Below are 19,057 nucleotides of genomic sequence, written 5' to 3'. Positions count from 1 at the left end.
TTAGCACCTAATAGTAGCACATAGAAATATCAAAAACCTTTCATACAAAATATGCAAGAAATAATTAATACAAAGATCCCAATCAGTGCACTAGAGACATAACAGCACCGAGCACAATCACTTGTAAATGACAGGCAAAACAATATTTCTTAGCATTAACTATATGACATCTTCTTATAAAACAATTATAATGTACATACCAAGTTGTCTACTACCAAGGTTCCAAAACAAGTTTATAATCAGAGAGTACCAAAGAGCGGCTTGTACTATTTAAAAGAGACCCGCATGACAGAAAAAATTATTCTTAAACAAAAAAGCTGTGACGTAGAACATACGTATCAAGAAATAGTCTTGGTTATCTATGTCTGAAATTTTTTAACTTAACAGTCAGCAACAACACCAAATGAGCAAGTTCCAAAGGGGTTGAGTTAATAATTTGGGACACGCATTGATATTTAAGAGACATCAATTTGCTGTCAATTCTCGCTTGCACTGGATGCTAGCAAAGCGACCTAAGTACCGGGGAGATACTGTCGCTCACGATCCACGCTGCCTTGTTTTGTATGGGCTGTAGTTTATATATTGATGCTTTATTGATTCCGGCAAGTAAACTATTGCAGTAGTCCAAACGGGAAATTACAAGAGGACGGGCTAGCGTTGCCGTTGCGGGAGGAGGAATTAGATTGCCGATGAAACCAATATTGTGGAGATGGAACACACATTTTGAACAAACATCGTCAACCTGTTTATTCATAGATTGCCTATAATGGGATAGGACGAAACATTGAATATCACAAGGTTTCTACGGATACTAACTTTCTAACATATACAGGGCACAGAACACTTACTTGTATGTTTATTCATGTTATTGACTCTTTCAATCTGAAAACCAAAGCTCAAAAGTCGTATGATCGTCATCAGGATATCGTTGACCGCTGTATCTTGTCTTTCTTTGTCCGCCCAGATTGCAAATATGTTTAGTATCAATTTCAAATACAACGACAGCGGCCGGGGTCCTTGTGAATTTATCCTGTGTGAACCAAGATTTTCAAGCTATTTCCAAAACACTTGGTACTATGTTTCATTATCTGAATAATCTTATATGGTTTCTTCACTTTTATTTTATGGTAAATGAATGTTTACTATGGTTAATGTAGTATTCCTATGTTAAATCAACAGATGTTATGTTGCGATGTAGTCTTCCTATGTTAAATCAACAGGTGCTATGTTGTGTAATGTAATGTTCCTATGTTAAATACATATTGACTATGGTCTGATTCCTATGTTAAATCAACAGATGCTATGTTGCGACGTAGTATGTTAAATCAACAGGTGCTATGTTGTAATGTAGCATTCATTCCTATGTTAAATCAATAATTATTATGCTCTTATGTAGCATTCATTCCTATGTTAAATCAGTATTTACTATGGACTGATGCTATGTTAAATCAATGTTATGCTGTGATGTGTTATGTTGTGATGTAGAATATCTATGTTAAATCGAAATGAAATGAAATGGGGTTTAACGTCCTACTGTCTATGTTAAATCAAAAGGTACTTTAATTTGGTGTAATATTGTTATGTCAAATCAATATTGTACTATGTTGTGATGTTGTATATCTATTTTAATTCAGTAGTCGTTGTGTTTTATTATGTTTTGATCTAGCATTGCTACTGAAATTCGGGGAACACGGTGGCTAAGTGGGTAATACGTTGGCTCGCTAGCTGGAGGTCGGGTGTTCGATCCCTGCATTGACCGAGAAAGCTCATCCAGATTTGCCGTCGTGGTGCTCGCTTGTCAGTGATGCAGGACGGAGGGCCTGACAAGGACAGCTGTCTAGTCGTTCGGGTGGGACAAAAACCGAGGTCCCGTGTACACGTAAAAGATCCCTTGACAGTTGGAATTCGATATAAGAGTAGGTTATAGTGCCACTGGCGGGCAAAATTTCCCTCGTAGCATACTGTATGGCGTATGCCCGTCTTCAGTAGCCCAGTTCGGAGCAGAACAGTAGGACGTTAAACCCCATTTCATTTCATTTCATTTGCTATTGAAATTCAATAGGCACTATGTTTTGATTCAGAATTCCTATTCTAATTCAATATGTACTATGTTTTGATATAGTATTTCTACGTTAAATCAATAGGCACTACCTGTCACTATGTAATATCCTTATTTTAAATAAAAAAAGGTACTATTGTTCAAAACCCAGCTTAGGCATGGGGGACCCAGGCCCAGGGCCCCGCGTTTAGGCGCCCCGCGGTTGAATGGCAAAAAAAGAAAAAAATTCAAATTCCAGATGAAAGTTTCGCGGTAATAGATCTTGCGGCGCAATGGCGGAGAATTAGCTATCCCTCAACCTTCTCTGTGAAGTTGCACTCGGTGATCGGTCTAGGCTTCTAGTGGCGCGATGGGTGGGGACTGGGTGAGTCTGCAATCTCTCAACCTTTTCTGTGATTGGTCGAAACCGGTGATGAGAGATCTCTTGGTGTACTTGCGAATTTGAAAAGTGAGAAAAGATCAACCCTCACTCAAGAGAAAACTCCTAGCTTAAGCTCTACTAGCTATTGAGAATGAACTTCTCCGAACACTGGATGATGAGATGATAATCGATGAGCTCAGTTGATTTCACTTATTATACCAGTTCCCCGTCTTTATATGTCATTTCCGCGCATTGTATGCTATTATAGGAACTGAATAGATTTCGTATGTGATCAGATGTAATTATTCTTGTATTACAGACCGTGTAATTGTGTGTTACGCATGCATGCAATTCAAAAGGATATGAAATAATCTTTTCGTCACGTTAGGGGTCCCGCGATTCGACTCCGATTAAGCTGGGCTTTGCTAATGTTTTTGAAGTAATGTTATGTTAAATAAATGCGTAAAAGATCCCTTGGTAGTTGGAATTCGATATAAGAGTAGGCCGTAGCGCCCAGTCGAAGCAGATCAGTAGGACGTTAAGCCACATTTCACTTCATTTCATTTGTTAAATGTAGTATTATTATGTTAAACAAATAGGTGCTATAATGTTTAATGACGTAGTGTTCCTATGTTAAATCACTGGGTACAGTGTTATCTTAATTATTAATTAGACATTAATTAACTTACCAAGACCATAATCAACTCTCGATGCCATGGGATGGCTGCGATGTTTAGTGGATTTAAACACGTTTTGTGGTGGGTGGAATAACCGTAAAAATATTTATTATCGTAACAACGGTAGTAATGACGACCGAGGAAAGCCTAAAATAAATTGAATGCTAATAACTAGGTTCAGAGTGAAGCAATTTGACCAAAATTTTCAGCATATTTTCTTTTATTATCTATTACAACGAGAACTGTCAACTCGTTATCTAATCTTTACAGAAATTCCCCTTTTAAGTAGGCTACAACTGAATTCCAATCCCGACCTATTTTTCTTGTCGGTTACCACAACTGAGCCCATACATCAAAACGCCCCAAACACACTACCATCCCTACAGCCAGCAATATTAAATATTGTCTCATTTTATATAGGTATATAAATTGTCCCCTTTCCGTTACAGATTTACAGAGACGTCAATAATGTGTGACGTGGAAAGGAGTCACCGTGACAGTAGTTCGCTAACTAGTTGCTTAGCCGAGAAGGCTCCTTGGGATTTTCCGTCTTGTGCCTGTTTTTATTTTGTCATTGATGCTGGATGCAGGGTGGGATGAAAAACCGAGGTCCCACTTATATCATAAGCAGAACCCTCGACAGTAGGCGCAGGTCGTAGGTAAATATCTCTTATAGCACACTGTGTGGCGTGGGTAAGACGCTGGATCGCTAGTCTGGGGGTCGGGTGTTCGATCCCTGTATTGGCCGAGAAAGTTCATCCAGATTTTCCGTGTTGCCCCCCCACTTGTCAGTAAGGACAGCTGTCTAGCTGTTCTCATGGGACGAAAAACCGAGGTCCCGTGTACACATTGGCGTGCACATAAAAGATCCCTTGACAGTTGGAAGTCGATATAAGAGTAGGCCGTAGCGCCGCTGTCAGGGAAGAATTTCCCCCATAACACACTGTATGGCGTATGCCCGTGTTCATTAGTCCAGTTCGGGGCAAAACAGGAGGACGTTAAACCCCATTTCATTTCATTTCTTTATTACGCATATCAGTACCTAAAAGTAGGCAGTTAAAACAGAACAGTAGGACGTTAAACCTATTTCATTTTATTTCATTTAATTTCAGGACACTAAAAACCCCATTGCATTTGATTTCGATACCTGGTACTAAGGAGGCACACATTTAAGTAGTGTACACAATTGAACAAATAAAAATAACAACAATGAGTATAATTAATGTATTTTATTTACCAATTGGGAAATTTAAAAAAAATATATTTTTCAAGTAACGATTAGTCTGTAACACCGGTTTTCTATTATAAATGTCAAAATCAAAATTAAAAATAATACTAAACAAAAAGGTTAGGTCCGTTTACACGGGGTTTCAGGTAAATTGACCTTATTGAATGTTGTTATTAGCATTAAACTTTATATTTCTTAATTAAATTACATTGCCTTTAGGTACACGCAATTTAGGGGTATCTCTGGTTGGTCAGCATTAACTAAGTATTGTTATGTACATGTATATATTGTCTTGTTATATTTTCATATTTTATCATTGCTTAATAATGACTAGAGAATCCTAGTCGAAACGTCGAAATAAGCAGTAATTGTATTCCATAGGATTGTGACCTGTATATTCCATCTTGTAGTCTAAACTTTTGGACCGTTTCCATAAGTCTTTGGTTGAAAGCTTGTCGTGTACGGAACTGGAGCGCTCTGAAATTAGAAGATTAACGTCAATAAAGGAAGAGAGAGAGAGAGAGAAATGGGGTTTAACGTCCACTCGACACAAACTAGGTCATTTCGGGACTAACATATGGTTCATTTTATTTCCATAATTCGCTTGCGCGTAGGGGTCTTTAGCAGTGGGAGGAAACCGGAGGACCCGGAGAAAACCCACGAGGTTGGACAGGCGACCCTACTCCTTGTCACGTACAACCGGGGATTCGAAACCACGCTAGTTGACTCAATGACAGACTTAATGATACAGCGCGCACGTGCTAACCACTAAGCCATCCACCCCCCCCCCCCCCCCCCAATAAAGGAAGATGTAAAATGCAAATACTTTAAAATCAAATAACAATAAATACTTTCAACACCCGTCTGAGTTTTCTCTTGACCTATTGAGAAAATAAATATCACTCATTTTGTTACACAAAGCCTGAAGAGGCATTATATAAGATTCAGATAAAGGGCTGGTCAGATAATGCAAAATAATATTTAAAATATTTTCGAATTACTTTATTCTGGGCTAAGTTATCACCGTTTGAAAATTTTTTCAAGATGTGGCATAAATTGCTTTTATCGTAACAACGGTACTTGTTATTCGAGACTTCGGCATTTTAAAATTAAATCATTAAATGCCGAACCTTGTTTTAATCCGTTTAAATCTCCGCCATCCGATGGTCTAGAGAGTCGATTATAGACTTTCCATGTCAATAAATTTCTCAATAATAGTTTGTATAACATATGAAGCAAAACTAAAAACCTTCTTCAATCAGCTCTTACAAATTGCTTCTTTAAACAACCGTGTTGCTAGCTTCTGAACAATCGATTAAAACACAGATCCTATTTCGTTGAGTTTTTATAGTTTAATATTTCGTTTTACTTATCATTACTACACTAGGATCTGGAAGAGTTGTTATTATTGAAGTGTTCGGAAAGGTGTGAGGAATTTGCCAATTAAACGGTCAGTTACGGCGATCTTTAGGCGTGTTTTGCACGGAACTGAGGGTAACCAACTAGTAATATCTATGGTGATTGGTTAACCAAATGTGTGACGTCATAGGGTCAAAACCCGCTCTTATGACCTCTGACACGACCTATCGCTACAACCGGTCAGGCCTGTATTTTAATCAGACTGGATTCTGAATACTATGGCACTTACTTGAAAGACACCTCCGTATCGTCTCCGTCTGTAACTAGCAGCTGCTATTACGAAAAATATTACAAATGTAACTGATACACCAATACCACTATAAGTTCCAGTTGATAAATAATAAGAGGAGTAATAACAATTCCTCTCATCTGAATTATCACCACAGTCATCATAATTGTCGCATTCATCACTATCCGGTACACAGTTATCATTGTCACATTTAAACTCAAACAGAGCACATGTCTTTACTGAAAAAAACACCAACAAAACAATAACATACAAAATATAATTTATAAGGTTTTTTATACTGAAAAAAGAACGATATGGACACGGAACAGAGCATGTCGTCATCGTCGCATTCCAACGAACGAGCAATGATCCTACGCATTGACGGAGACTAGGGTTCTGCTCCGATTGGGTTAGGATTGGAATACACCAAAGAGTGTGCTGTGCGGGAAATTGTGCCCGGGCAGCGACGCTACGGCTCGAATTTCAACTGCCAAGGGATCTCTTATGTGTACGCCAATATGTACGCGGGACCTCGGTTTTCCATCCCATCCGAACGACGATAAGCTGTCCTGCAGCACTAACAAGGAGGGACGACGCCGGAAAATCCTTATGAATTTTCTCAGCCAAAGCAGGAATCTCCAGGTTAACGAGCCAACGTCCTACTTGACTCCCGAACAATTATTCAACGAACGAGTATGCTAAGTGTTACGTCGACACAAAGTAAGACGTTGGCTCGTTAACCTAAATGTTCAGTGTTCGATCCCTGCGTTGACCGAGAAAGTTCATTGGGATTTTCTGGCCTTGTCCTCCTTCGTCAGTAATGTAAGGCAGATAAGTAAGACGTTGGCTCGTTAACCTGGATGTTCAGTGTTCGATCCCTGCGTTGGCCGGGATTTTCTGGCGTTGTTCTCGCTCGTAAGTGGAAACTATAGACGTTCCCTTGGACACGGTGGGGTGCATGTAAAGGATCCCCTGGTCTTTTGAATTCGACATAAGAAGGAGATATAGCACCGCCGTTCTACAGCTTGGGTATGGGACGATAGTGTCTTTAATCAACAAGCATGAAGCAGACGTGACATTTCTGTGAAAACCAGAAACATCGACACGAGGTCTTTTAGGTCAATGTTAACAATAATTTTTAAGAGTTAAAACCTTGCAGGGGACGTTTCAGTGCGATGATGTATGTTTATATGAGGCAGATGCAATAACTCTAACTAAGCTTTTCGAGAAAACATTCAAAGACACACCGTCTTTCTGTGAGTCCTCAATCTCTTTATTTAAAGAGATTTCAAATGTGAGCAGTAACATCTACAAGTTCTTCGATACCTCATCAATGTACCAGAAAATAAGAATATCGGACAAAGCATGTTTAAGAACATCGAACAGAGGATGTTTAAGAATATCGGACAAAGAATGTTTAGACATATATTTAAGAACATAGAATTGGTAATTGTGGAGGATTGCATTCTCATTTATGTCAGATTTGATTGTACTCACCACAGCCTATTTCATCAGAATCGTCACCACAGTCATCCGCGTTATCACATTTATACCAACTTGGGATGCATTTGCCATTGAGGCACTGAAACTGGTTAGAAGAACAATCTGTAACTATATAAAACAAATACAAAATTATAACAAACATTTAAACATACATTATGCAAGAGGTAAATCTGCCTATTGTAGGTCTTTCTTTGAGTCTGAAATATAAACTATTAATTAGACATTTATTAACATCAAAATACCATAATCAACGCTCGATGCCATCTTATATGTTGGATTATCACTGGATTTGAATCCGATCTGCTCCTCAACGCTCATTGATGATTATGTTTTTTTATAATATCGACTTGAGTAATGATGATCGAGTCTAGGCCTAAAATTCAATCGCTAATATCTCGGTACAGAGTAGAGGAATTTGACTGATATTTTCAGCATACTTCCTTTACATTATCTAGTTTGTAAATATTATAGTGATAACTGTTAGCTCTTTATCAAATCTTCCATAATGGCACTTTAAACTGATCGTAAAATAGGATCAACTGGTTTGCGTTAAGATATTATAGCTATTCTGAAACTTAACTTTGTCAACATACATATTTAATCTTAAACACCAATTTATGAAGTAGAATTCATATTTGCAATGGATTGTTTTATCGCTTTTGACAGTTTTGATTGTACTCACAACAGCCTATTTCATCAGAGTTGTCACCACAGTCATCTTGGTTATCACATTTATACGCACTTGGGATACATTTGCCATTGAGACACTTAAATTGGACATCAGCACATGTATCTGTAAATATATATATAAAAAAACATAAATAAATTGTTTCAATGGAATTTAATAACTGAACTGGAATATACTATACAGGTCACATTTCTATTCTGAAATTTTGTCAACATATTTCTTATTTAATCTTAAACATCAATTCATGAAAGTAGTATTCCTATTTACGATGGATTTTTTAAATAATATTTGGCAGATTTAATTGTACTCACCACAGCCTATTTCATCAGAGTTGTCACCACAGTCATCTTGGTTATCACACTTATACGTCATTGGGATACATTTGCCATTGAGACACTTATACTGGTTTAAAGAACATGTGTCTGTAACTATATAAAAGCAGGGTTAACGTAAACCATAATTAAATTGTTTCATTGGAATTTAGTAATTGAACTGGAATATACAGGTCACAAGTCTATGGAATAAAATTACAACTTCTCTTGTCATTATCAAACAATGATGAAATAAAACATGTAAAACAACAACACTTGGTTAATGATGACCTACCAGAGACGCCCTTGAAGGAAACGTAACTTAAACATACATTATGCAAGAGCTAAATCTGTCGTTAGGCCTGAAATGTTAACTAAATCATTAATTAGACATTAATTAACCTATCCAAACCATAATCAACTCTAGATGACATCGCTAGCCTGTCATCTTAAGTGGATTATGAGCCGATTTACTGCATAACTTTCCTTCACGATTTAACGATTAAATAGATAATCAAGACTGTGATGTTTATCGTACTGACTTTAGTAATGATGATAGAGGCTAGGCGGGAATTTCAAACGCTTAGGGGGGGGGGGTTGGATGGCCGAATGGTTAGCGCGCGCTGTATCATACGGTCTGTCATTGAGTCAACTACATTGAAAAGGGTCGCCTGTCCAACCTTGTGGGTTTTCTCCGTGTCCTCCGGTTTCCCCCCACTGCTAAACACCCCTACGCGAAGCGAATTATTGAAATAAAATCAAACCATATGTTAGTCTCGAAATGACCTAGTTTGTCTCGAGTGGACGTTAAATCCAATTTCTCTCTCGCGCTCTCTCTCTCTCAAACGCTTAGTTCTCGGTTCATAGTGGATTAATTTGACTGAAATTTTCAGCAAATACCCTGTACATTATCTAGTTTTTAACTATTATAGTGAGAACTTCCAACTCGTTATCGAATCTCCCATAATGTATCTTTAATTAAAGTAACTATGAAAATATCTCTGGGTTCTACGCCTGACTAAATGTGATTAGCTCGAGAGCTAAATATTACCGCAATATTATACACGAAAGGAGAGGATTCAACGCGTGCACTTCAGACCACAGGGTCTGTCATTGAGTTAAGTGGCAAGAAATGGGCTAGTTTCTGTCGAGTAAGTTCACAAGATGGTGGCCTGATACGAAGACAATAATATCACTTAAGTTGCAATTCTTATTGTCTATGATTCATTACGATTGTTTCAGTCAAATTGATCTATCCTTTAAGGACTTAGAACTTTTCAGACAACACTCGTGGGTATGAGCGATTACGTTATCGGCTTACGCAGTTTATTGTACTCACCACAGCCCTTTTCATCAGACATATCACCACAGTCATCCTGGCTATCACATCTGTATGACTTGGGGATACATTTACCATTGAAGCACTTAAACTGGTCACCAGAACATGGTCCTGTAAATATGATCAACCACCAACCTTCTTATTACAAACTTACAAGGAACACGTGTGGACTGTGACAACAAGGACATTTAAACATATAAATTTGATCTGCCACTAATAGAAATAAAATGAAATGAAATTAGGGTTAACGTCCTACTATTTTGCCCCTACTCTGATAATGAAGACGTTTATATGTCATGCAGTGTTTCTTGAGGGAAAATGTGCTCGGGTTCTTTTACATGCCCGCCAATGTGTTCAGATCCCCTGTCCTGCACGGGGGAAATACGACCCATGAATTTATCATAAGTACTGTAATTAGTTTTGTTACCGAAAACAAACAATTCAATTTTCGCTCCACTGCGATAGAAATTCTTTGTAATCATCTGTATGTCAACTTCAATTATCCATTCTTACTATCGAAGAATAAAAATCTAACATATATTTTGTGGGATCGGATACAAGTTTAAAACGACGGAGTTACCTGTATTTACACACGATTCTTCATCCGAATTATCACCACAATCATTCAGTCCATTGCACCCGGAACTCAAAGAAACACATCTACTGTTGTTGCAGTGAAAAGCATTTTCGGTGCAGTTTGAACCTGAAATAAAAAGAAACAAAAAAATAAATCAAGCATTTGGTTTAGTCTGACAAACATCTGAAATAAATACTTCGGTTTTTATTGATGTCTGTAAAAAGTGGGTGTTTTCTGTAAACTTAATCAAAAGGATTTGACTACGTAACAAATGTCATTTTCATGGTTACATAAGTAATATGAGCGGGGTGGGGAAATTTGGGCGGACCGTAGTTCCAACTGCAATCTGTTAAATGTACTGCCTCGGTTATTCGACTCATCTAAAGGACTTGACACATCTGAAAATAAATGAGCCGCTGGATTGGATATGAACTAATGAAATTTGAACTTGATAAATCCGGAAGCAGATATATGCTGGCCTCCTGTCGAATGATGCTAAAGATCTATAATACTAATAATCCAAAATACACAATGCATATTTCAGTAGCGTGTGCTTTCAATTATCAGGTCGAGTCTAGTAGTGTGGTTTCGATTTACCGCTTGTACGTGACAAGGAATGGAGTCGCCTGACCAACCTCGTGGTTATTCTCCGGTTTCCTCCCACTACTAAGACCTATAAACGCAAGTGATTTATTGAAATAAAATTAAACTATATGTTAGTCCAAAAAATACCTAGGTTGTGTCGAGTGGGCGTCAACATCTCTCTCTCTCCCTCTCTCTCTCTCAACGAACAACAAATTCATATCTAACAACAAACAAACCAAACATTATTCCAATCGACCACATTTATTACTAAAATAATTATCACAATATCAAAGATCATACTTACACCCGTGTTCGTCTGAGTTATCAGAGCAATCATTCTGACCATTACATCTTTCAACGATCGGAATACAATCATGGTGTCTTCCAAAATATGGCGAATTTTTGCACTGGAACCAATCACCAGTGCAGCCTAATAAATAATAATAAAAAAAAGTTTTCATATACATCAGCGTCGGCAATTTCTTCCTACACATTGAAAACCTCTCGATCATTGGTTTAATTTATGTTTTCTGAAACAACTTAGTTTTAAACATCGGTTAAAACAAGGTGTTTTTTCTAATTTTGCGAAGTGGATTTGATATAGCACCGGCGAATCTAAGAATAAAACTGGTTGTTATTATCACGTATTTAATATAACAGCCAGTGAACAAATGTTACAGGTGATACATCTGTCATTCTAAAAACTATACATACACACAGGAACATAACATTTCTTATTCTATACATAAACAGGAACATAATAGCTCTTATTCTTTATATAAACACACACACAGAAACATAGCATCTCTTATTCTATACACACGGGAACATATTATCTCTTATACTATACACACACACAGGAACATAACAACTCTTATTCTATAGAGACACACGGGAACATAATTATATCTTATACTATACACACAGGAACATAACATCTCTTATTCTATAGAGACACACGGGAACATAATTATATCTTACACTATACACACTGGGACATAATATCTATTATTCTATACACACACAGGAACATAACATGTCTTATTTTATATACACACAGGAACATAATATCTATTATCCATATGTACTATACATATTAGACTTTAGTCATAAGACCAGCGTCCTACATCACGTCCGCTTCAATTATACCTTACGGTCCTTTGGCTCTGTATCCAACTGGTCGTATTGCTACTAGAGCTTGTGAGAACCGCTCTCTATATATTCCAAAACACCATCAAATCTAGACTACAGTCACTTTCTAAGTTTTATAATTAAATCATTTGGTATTGATAGATTATCCCATTATAACCTCATGTTCCTGAAGCAACGACCGCGAGTTTTACAACATAGAGTGGTCTGCCATTCCCGAACTTATAGCTACGTTATCCCCCTTTAACGCAGACACTTGAACGATAGCGTCCAATCAGAGGCTGTGACTTAAACACACTCAAATCAAACATGGCGATTTCCACGGAAACTTTGACATTGAACGAACATCGACCTATGCAACTCAATTAACACAGGTAGATATTTTAACTAAAAACAAGTTGCGATTCGAAATTAGTACCGAAATATGTAGAGCATTACGTGAATGGCTTGATAAGATGTATGGAGTTAAAACAACATCAAACCTTCTATTGAAGATGGAAGAGAAGGTCCGTGGCCAATAGTTAGTGAGGAAAATAAGGGTCTGTTGCAAAATTTCAACATTAATTGCTTCAAAACCCTAACCCTTGGACATTGGTGACCTCGAAGGAATGTTATGAACGACACAGCGGATAAAAAATGATAAATTAAATGTTGTTACTCTATCGGCGTGGAAGGGTCGGTGACCTCTTTAAGGGGGAATTAGGCAAGATTAGACCATAGGACCCGACAGCTCTCGCTATAATAGTTAAAAAATGACAGCAGAATATGCGGAAAATTTTAGTCAAATTGCTTCACTCTAAACATAGATATTAGCGATTCAATTTTAGGCTAGCCACGACCGTGTTCACTACCGTTTTTACGAAAATATTTTATTTAAGACTCATTAAATTTTTTAAGATCATTCATTATGATTTCTCACAAGTAAAAACCAATAATTTACTTTTTTATTGTATAAATGTTTGCTTTTGTATATGCAAATTTTATTTTAATTGTGTGACTTTTCATTGGTGTAAATTACATTTATATCTGATTTACAACTATGTGAAGCAGAATTGTTGAGTTTTTCCTCGTGTCAAATTAGTGTCCCAGCTACAAGAATAGTGTTACTGATATTACGGTTGGTAAATGGACACAGATCACAAAATATTCCTACGCCGTCACCCCTAGGGCCAAAGCTATTTTTAGTCTTCCCCTCCCTTTTCTATTCCCCCCTTTTGCATGGCGATTTTTGTGGACTTTTTTGGTGTAGAATCGACGAAAAGAGTTTGAAAATACATTTTCTATCCGGTTTTGGTGAATATTCATAATTTTGATGCGGAAGGATACAAGAGTTGAGAGGTTGGTTAGGTTGAAACGTAGGGCCTAAAATTGCATGTTTACTTTTCTCTACTTCCAGCTTGTGTATCTCAAGTTTTTCATGAAGAACCTCATACGTGCTTTTGGGCAAGAGGTTGCCACATGTTGCTCCATCTAAGATACGAGAATTAACATTGGAGTCATTTGGGAAATCTTAAGTGATCTGTGGCCAAATAGCTCGTAGCTAGGATATATATATGTATTGAATTACAAAACTGTTATCTGAGAGACACTATATAGAATAACAGATAAACTGGTAATATTAGAGGTCTTAGGGAGTGTTTAGTTATAAGATAAGAAAAACTCCCACATAAGATTATTGAATGTAAACAGTGAGAGAGGTCAAAACAAAATTTAATAAATTTAATTTTAAAAACTGAAACTCAGGTCATTGCCATTTTCAATAATTATATTTACATATTAGTGCATTATTCGTGGATAATTATATAATGTCGACGAGACAAGCACTTAAAACATGGTTGTTTCTGTTTCGGAAAGTCTAGTAAGTTTCACAATCTTTGGCGGTGTATATTGGACCCAATCTTTATCAGCAAAATATTTATATAGCTAGCTAATCAGTATTTAAATTCATCCTAATCATTCACAGTGTGGTATTTGTGTGTTCTAGTCTATTTTTATTGCATTATTGTTATTACGTTAAAATTATATTATATTTTCCTGACATTTATTGATAATAAATGACCTATTCAATTTCATAATATCTACTGTCATATTTGTCTACCAGGACACTCATTGGGCACATAATTGTCTGTCGTCATGCCACGGTAAATCTTTATATTTAAAAATGAACACTAACTCACTGTTGTAACATCGACCAGATTTATAACATTCTCTTTGCCTTTAATAAGAACAATTAAAGGGTCGTTATGAGAGATTAGATGCAGAGCTGGCAGTTCTCACTATAAAAGTTAAAAATTAGATAATGTAAAGGGAGTTTGCAGAAAATTTCATTCTAATTGATCCACTCTGAACCGAGATTTTAGCTTTTGAATTTTAGGCCTAGCCTTGATCATCATTCCTATAGTCGGTACGATAACAAACATGATCTCGATTATCCATTTTTGGATTATATCATCAATGAGCGATGAGCAGCAACCCGGATTCAAATCCAGCGATGGCATCGAGGGTTGATTATGATTATAATTTAGATAACATTTCAGGCCTAAAGAAAGCCCCGCAATAGGTAGATTTAGCTCTTGCAAAATGTATGTTTACGCGAACCTAGAGCACTGGTATCACGATCTCTAATCTCGACACAGGGAAATTTTCCAATTTTTAAAACACGGCCTCCGAGAGCCAGACAACTCTACGCCTAGGGCTTAACTCTTTATCGAGGTCAAAAGTGTGGCAAAATGTTATGTTATTTTCAGAAAATATTGTTGGGTTTTTTTGCCTGATATCAGTGTTGTCTGGAAACTGTCCTGTAATTTTGTCAACAGTGTAGACAGAATATAGTTGTCTCCCTTTTCGTTGACCACTTTTTGTCCGAGGTAGTCTTTTAGGTACATTGTTATATTAGTGTTACATTACATCACAAATACTTACTCTAATTCTAACGGATAAGCATACTGCTTTCTGAACACGGTGCTTAGTAAATGGACTAGGAAAGAGTGAGTACAGATGGTGCTTAGTAAATGAACTAGGAGTACAGACCGTGCTTATTAAATGAACTAGGAGTACAGACCGTGCTTATTAAATGAACTAGGAAAGAGTGAGTACATACCTTGCTTAGCACAGACAGTGTTTAGTAAAGTAAATGAACTAGGAAAGGGTGAGCACAGACAGTGCTTAGTAAATGAACTAGGAAAACATGAGTACAGACCGTGCTTTTAAAATGAACTAGAAAAGAGTGAGTACAGACATCGTTTATTAAAGGAACTAGGTCGAGTGAATAAAGACCCTGCTTAATAAAAGAACTAGGAAAGCGTGAGTACAGACGGTGTTCAGTGAATGAACTAGTAAAGAGGTAGTACAGACGATGCTTAGTAAATGAACTAGAAAAGAGTGAGTACAGACGGCGTTTAGTAAATGGACAGACAAAGAGTGAGTACAGACGCGGATTACTAAGGGAACTAGAGAGGACTTAATAATTATACTTACATTTATAATCGTTCTCATCTGAATTATCATAGCAGTCATCGTGGCCATTACATGTTAAATTTTTGCTTACACATAGTTTGTTATTACATGTGAATTCTGTCGAACCATTGCAGGAACTATAGGGGGCACTACCACCACCTGATAAAAAATATAAAAAAATCCTCTTATACAATGGTAAACCTCCTCAGTTCTGCAACGACTGAGCTAATGAAGACGGTCATACAGTGTGGTAAAAGCGATATCGAATTCAAACTGTCAAGGGTATTTTTTACGTGCATGCTATTTGGATTTATACAATTTATACAATATATATATACAATACTTACAATGTTCGTCTGTCCAATCCCCACAGTCATCATAGTGATTGCATAATAAAGTGGTGTTGATGCATCGACCGTTGCCGCATTTAAGTTCCCCAGTTTCACATGTAGAATCTAAAATATCAAACATTTACATGTAGAGTTTTAAATGTCAAATACTACCCATTTCAGGAGTAAGATATTAGACCTTAAATATCAAACACTCCCCATTCACTCAGCTACGTGATACATCTAAACTATCAAACACTCCCCATTCACTCAGCTACGTGATACATCTAAACTACCAAACACCCCCCATTCACTCAGCTACGTGATACATCTAAACTATCAAACACTCCCCATTCACTCAGCTATGTGATACATCTAAACTATCAAACACTCCCCATTCACTCAGCTACGTGATACATCTAAACTATCAAACACGACCCACCCACTCAGCTTCGTGATACATCTAAACTACCAAACACCCCCCATTCACTCAGCTACGTGATACATCTAAACTATCAAACACCCCCCATTCACTCAGCTACGTGATACATCTAAACTATCAAACAATTCCCCATTCACTCAGCTACATAATACATCTAATCTATCAAACATGATACTCAGCTACATGACACATCCCAACTATCAAACACTCCCCATTCACTCAGCTACATAATACATCTATACTCAGCTACATGACACATCCCAACTATCAAACACTCCCCATTCACTTAGCTACATGATACACCTAAACTATCAAACATTCCCCAACCTATATAATACATCTAAAATATCAAACATTCTCCTTTCCCTCAGCTAAGTGATATATCTAAATTATCAAACACTCCCCATTCACTAGGCTACATAATACATCTAAACTATCAAACATGATACATCTAACCTATCAAATACTCCTCATCCACTCAGCTACATAATACATCTAGAATAACAAATATATCTCATGTACATCGAATACGAAGAACCATGCGTTCAGATATCCCGTGTAGGGCCAATACTAAGAACCGCACTGGTGACGTGCAGGGCCAGTACTAGCAGCCATATTTGCCCAGTCGGGTTAGAACAGTAGGGCGTTAAAACTAATTTCATTTCAGCAGTCATAATATTTGGATAAAAAAGTACAACACTTAAAACATCTACTATTTATATTTAAACTCTAGCTTCAGCACTCCCAGGCCCAAGCAAAATTTATTTTAAAAAGACTTACTTTCTCGTATTTTTGTGATTCTCAGCCGAACATATCCGGTTACGTTTTCGTTGCCATTAAGTTGAATTTCTATAACAGCTGTATTACCAATCGTAAGATATTCGTCAAGAGGAGATTGTTTTTCACCACACAGTTCTGTAACATCCCCTGTTGCTGAACCATTCAAGTAAAGGTTTACAGACGCCTCTGTGCAATTGAGATCAAATTTTCCGTATCCAAAAAAATTATCATATGATATACGAAGTGTTGTATTTGCTTCCGTGTTTATGATCACGCTGCAGTTCCGAGTAAATTCTGTACCAAATAGACGGATAGAATCATAAACGTTTAGCTCTGTCCCACAAGCTCTGTCAAAGGTTTCTAAAATAAATAAATAAATAAACATCGTAAAACGCCTCTGAACTAACTAACTAAATAAATAAATAAATATATAAATAAATAAATAAATAAATAAATAAATATATAAATCAATAAAATAATAATAATAATAAATAGGTAAACCTCGTAAAACGTCTCTAAACTATTCAATATATAACTGAACTGGTCAATAAATATTATTATTTGTTATAACCGAATGTAATTGTGTTAGTTATTGGTTTCAATGATGCCCCAATTCTTGTTTTCAAAATAACCATTGGAATTCTTAATTAAAGGTTAGCGTGTGCGCGTTGCATCATAAGGTCTGTCACTGAGTCAACTGGCGTGGTACGTGACAAGGAGTAGCGTCGCCTGTCTATCCGCATGGGTTTTCTCCGGGTCCTCCGGTTTTCTCCCACTGCTGAAGATCCCTACGCGCAAGCGAATTATTGAAATAAAATAGAACCATAAGGTCAGTCCCGAAATGACCTAGTTTGTGTCGCATGGACGTTAAACCCCGTAGCTCCCCAATAGCACACTGTATGGCGTATGCCTGTCTTCATTGACACAGTCGGTGCTGATAATGCTCCATTTTTTGTTGTCAGGTTAACGTAGATCAAAATCTAATTCCTATAATATGTGAATTTAAACTTGGATATCTGGTAAACGCCTAACACTAATTATTACCCTGGCCGTTACAAACATTAAACGAACAAACCAAGGGGTATACACTTTCCACCAGGAACACCTATTACACAAAGTATAACCACGATACTAGATATAAATAGTCCTGCCATTTTGATAATTCAACACAAACAAGCAACAATACTCAGTTCAATATAAACATATATCTATAAGTATTGGGCAATACAGGTAGGCGTATCTTTGTCACGTGACTGGATTTTACGATCTAACGTGTCATAGTTGTGTGATACAGATTTGACATGTCATCGCTGTGTGTTACAAATTTAACAATATTAAAAAGATAATACCGGTTCGGTAATCACTGTTGTACGAAATAACCGCTTTGCACCTTATCTAAATGAGAGAACTGAAATGAAATGAATGCTCGGGATTTTCTGGCGTGGTTTACCCTTGCCAGGGGCACAGGACGGAAAGCCGCACAAGGAACACTGTCTAGCCGTTCGGATGGGACGAAAAATTAAAGTCCCATGTACACATTGGAGTGCACATAAATAACCCCTGGAATTATGAATAAGAGATGGCTTTTCCATCCTAGCACACTGTATTGCGTGTGCCCGTCTCATACTGCCCCGGTCGCTGCAGAAAAGCAGGATGTTAAACTCCATTTCCTTTATTAAAAGAAACAGAGTAAAAATAGTATATCCTGCCCAGCCGGTTCAGAACAATAGGACACATTACATTTTTTATAAGAAGCTACGTAAAACTATTATAACGATGTCGCTTGTGATTGCGATATCAGCTATTCGTTTGATAAGAATTATTGCGACATAAACGATTTACAGCTCGTTCACAGTGATATGCGTTATCAGCAATTCTAGAGTAATATATCACAAATTCCATATGACGAAATGGAATGAAATGGG

General features: G+C 37.1%; 1 protein-coding gene and 1 long non-coding RNA gene across 2 annotated transcripts; both read right to left on the bottom strand.

Moving 5' to 3' along the window:
- Positions 1-4,346: 4,346 nt before the first annotated feature.
- Positions 4,347-10,504, bottom strand: LOC126812509 (very low-density lipoprotein receptor). The gene is made up of 7 exons (XM_050538932.2): positions 10,395-10,504; positions 9,815-9,925; positions 8,476-8,592; positions 8,159-8,269; positions 7,471-7,584; positions 5,974-6,212; positions 4,347-4,802 (listed from the first exon to the last, which is right to left on the bottom strand). Exons 2-7 carry the CDS (start codon positions 9,834-9,836, stop codon positions 4,737-4,739), a joined length of 669 nt encoding a protein of 222 aa, XP_050394889.2. The 5' UTR covers positions 9,837-9,925; positions 10,395-10,504; the 3' UTR covers positions 4,347-4,736.
- A 780-nt stretch (positions 10,505-11,284) lies between these two features.
- Positions 11,285-18,283, bottom strand: LOC126811882 (uncharacterized). The gene is made up of 5 exons (XR_007675770.2): positions 18,208-18,283; positions 17,133-17,492; positions 15,929-16,036; positions 15,603-15,740; positions 11,285-11,406 (listed from the first exon to the last, which is right to left on the bottom strand). It is a non-coding gene; the product is annotated as an uncharacterized LOC126811882 (long non-coding RNA).
- Positions 18,284-19,057: the final 774 nt, after the last annotated feature.

The sequence above is a fragment of the Patella vulgata genome, chromosome 2 (assembly GCF_932274485.2).
Source record: "Patella vulgata chromosome 2, xgPatVulg1.2, whole genome shotgun sequence".
Taxonomy (NCBI): domain Eukaryota; kingdom Metazoa; phylum Mollusca; class Gastropoda; family Patellidae; genus Patella; species Patella vulgata.
This window is presented reverse-complemented; position numbering and strand designations above follow the sequence as displayed.

Coding starts and splice junctions, on each gene's coding strand:
- LOC126812509 (XM_050538932.2), bottom strand. CDS start 9,836: ATGTCTGATGAAAAGGGCTGTG. Junction 8,593..9,814: donor GTCTGATGAAAAGGGCTGTG/GTGAGTACAATA, acceptor GCTTTTATATAG/TTACAGACACATGTTCTTTA. Junction 7,585..8,158: donor CTCTGATGAAATAGGCTGTT/GTGAGTACAATC, acceptor TGTTTTATATAG/TTACAGATTGTTCTTCTAAC.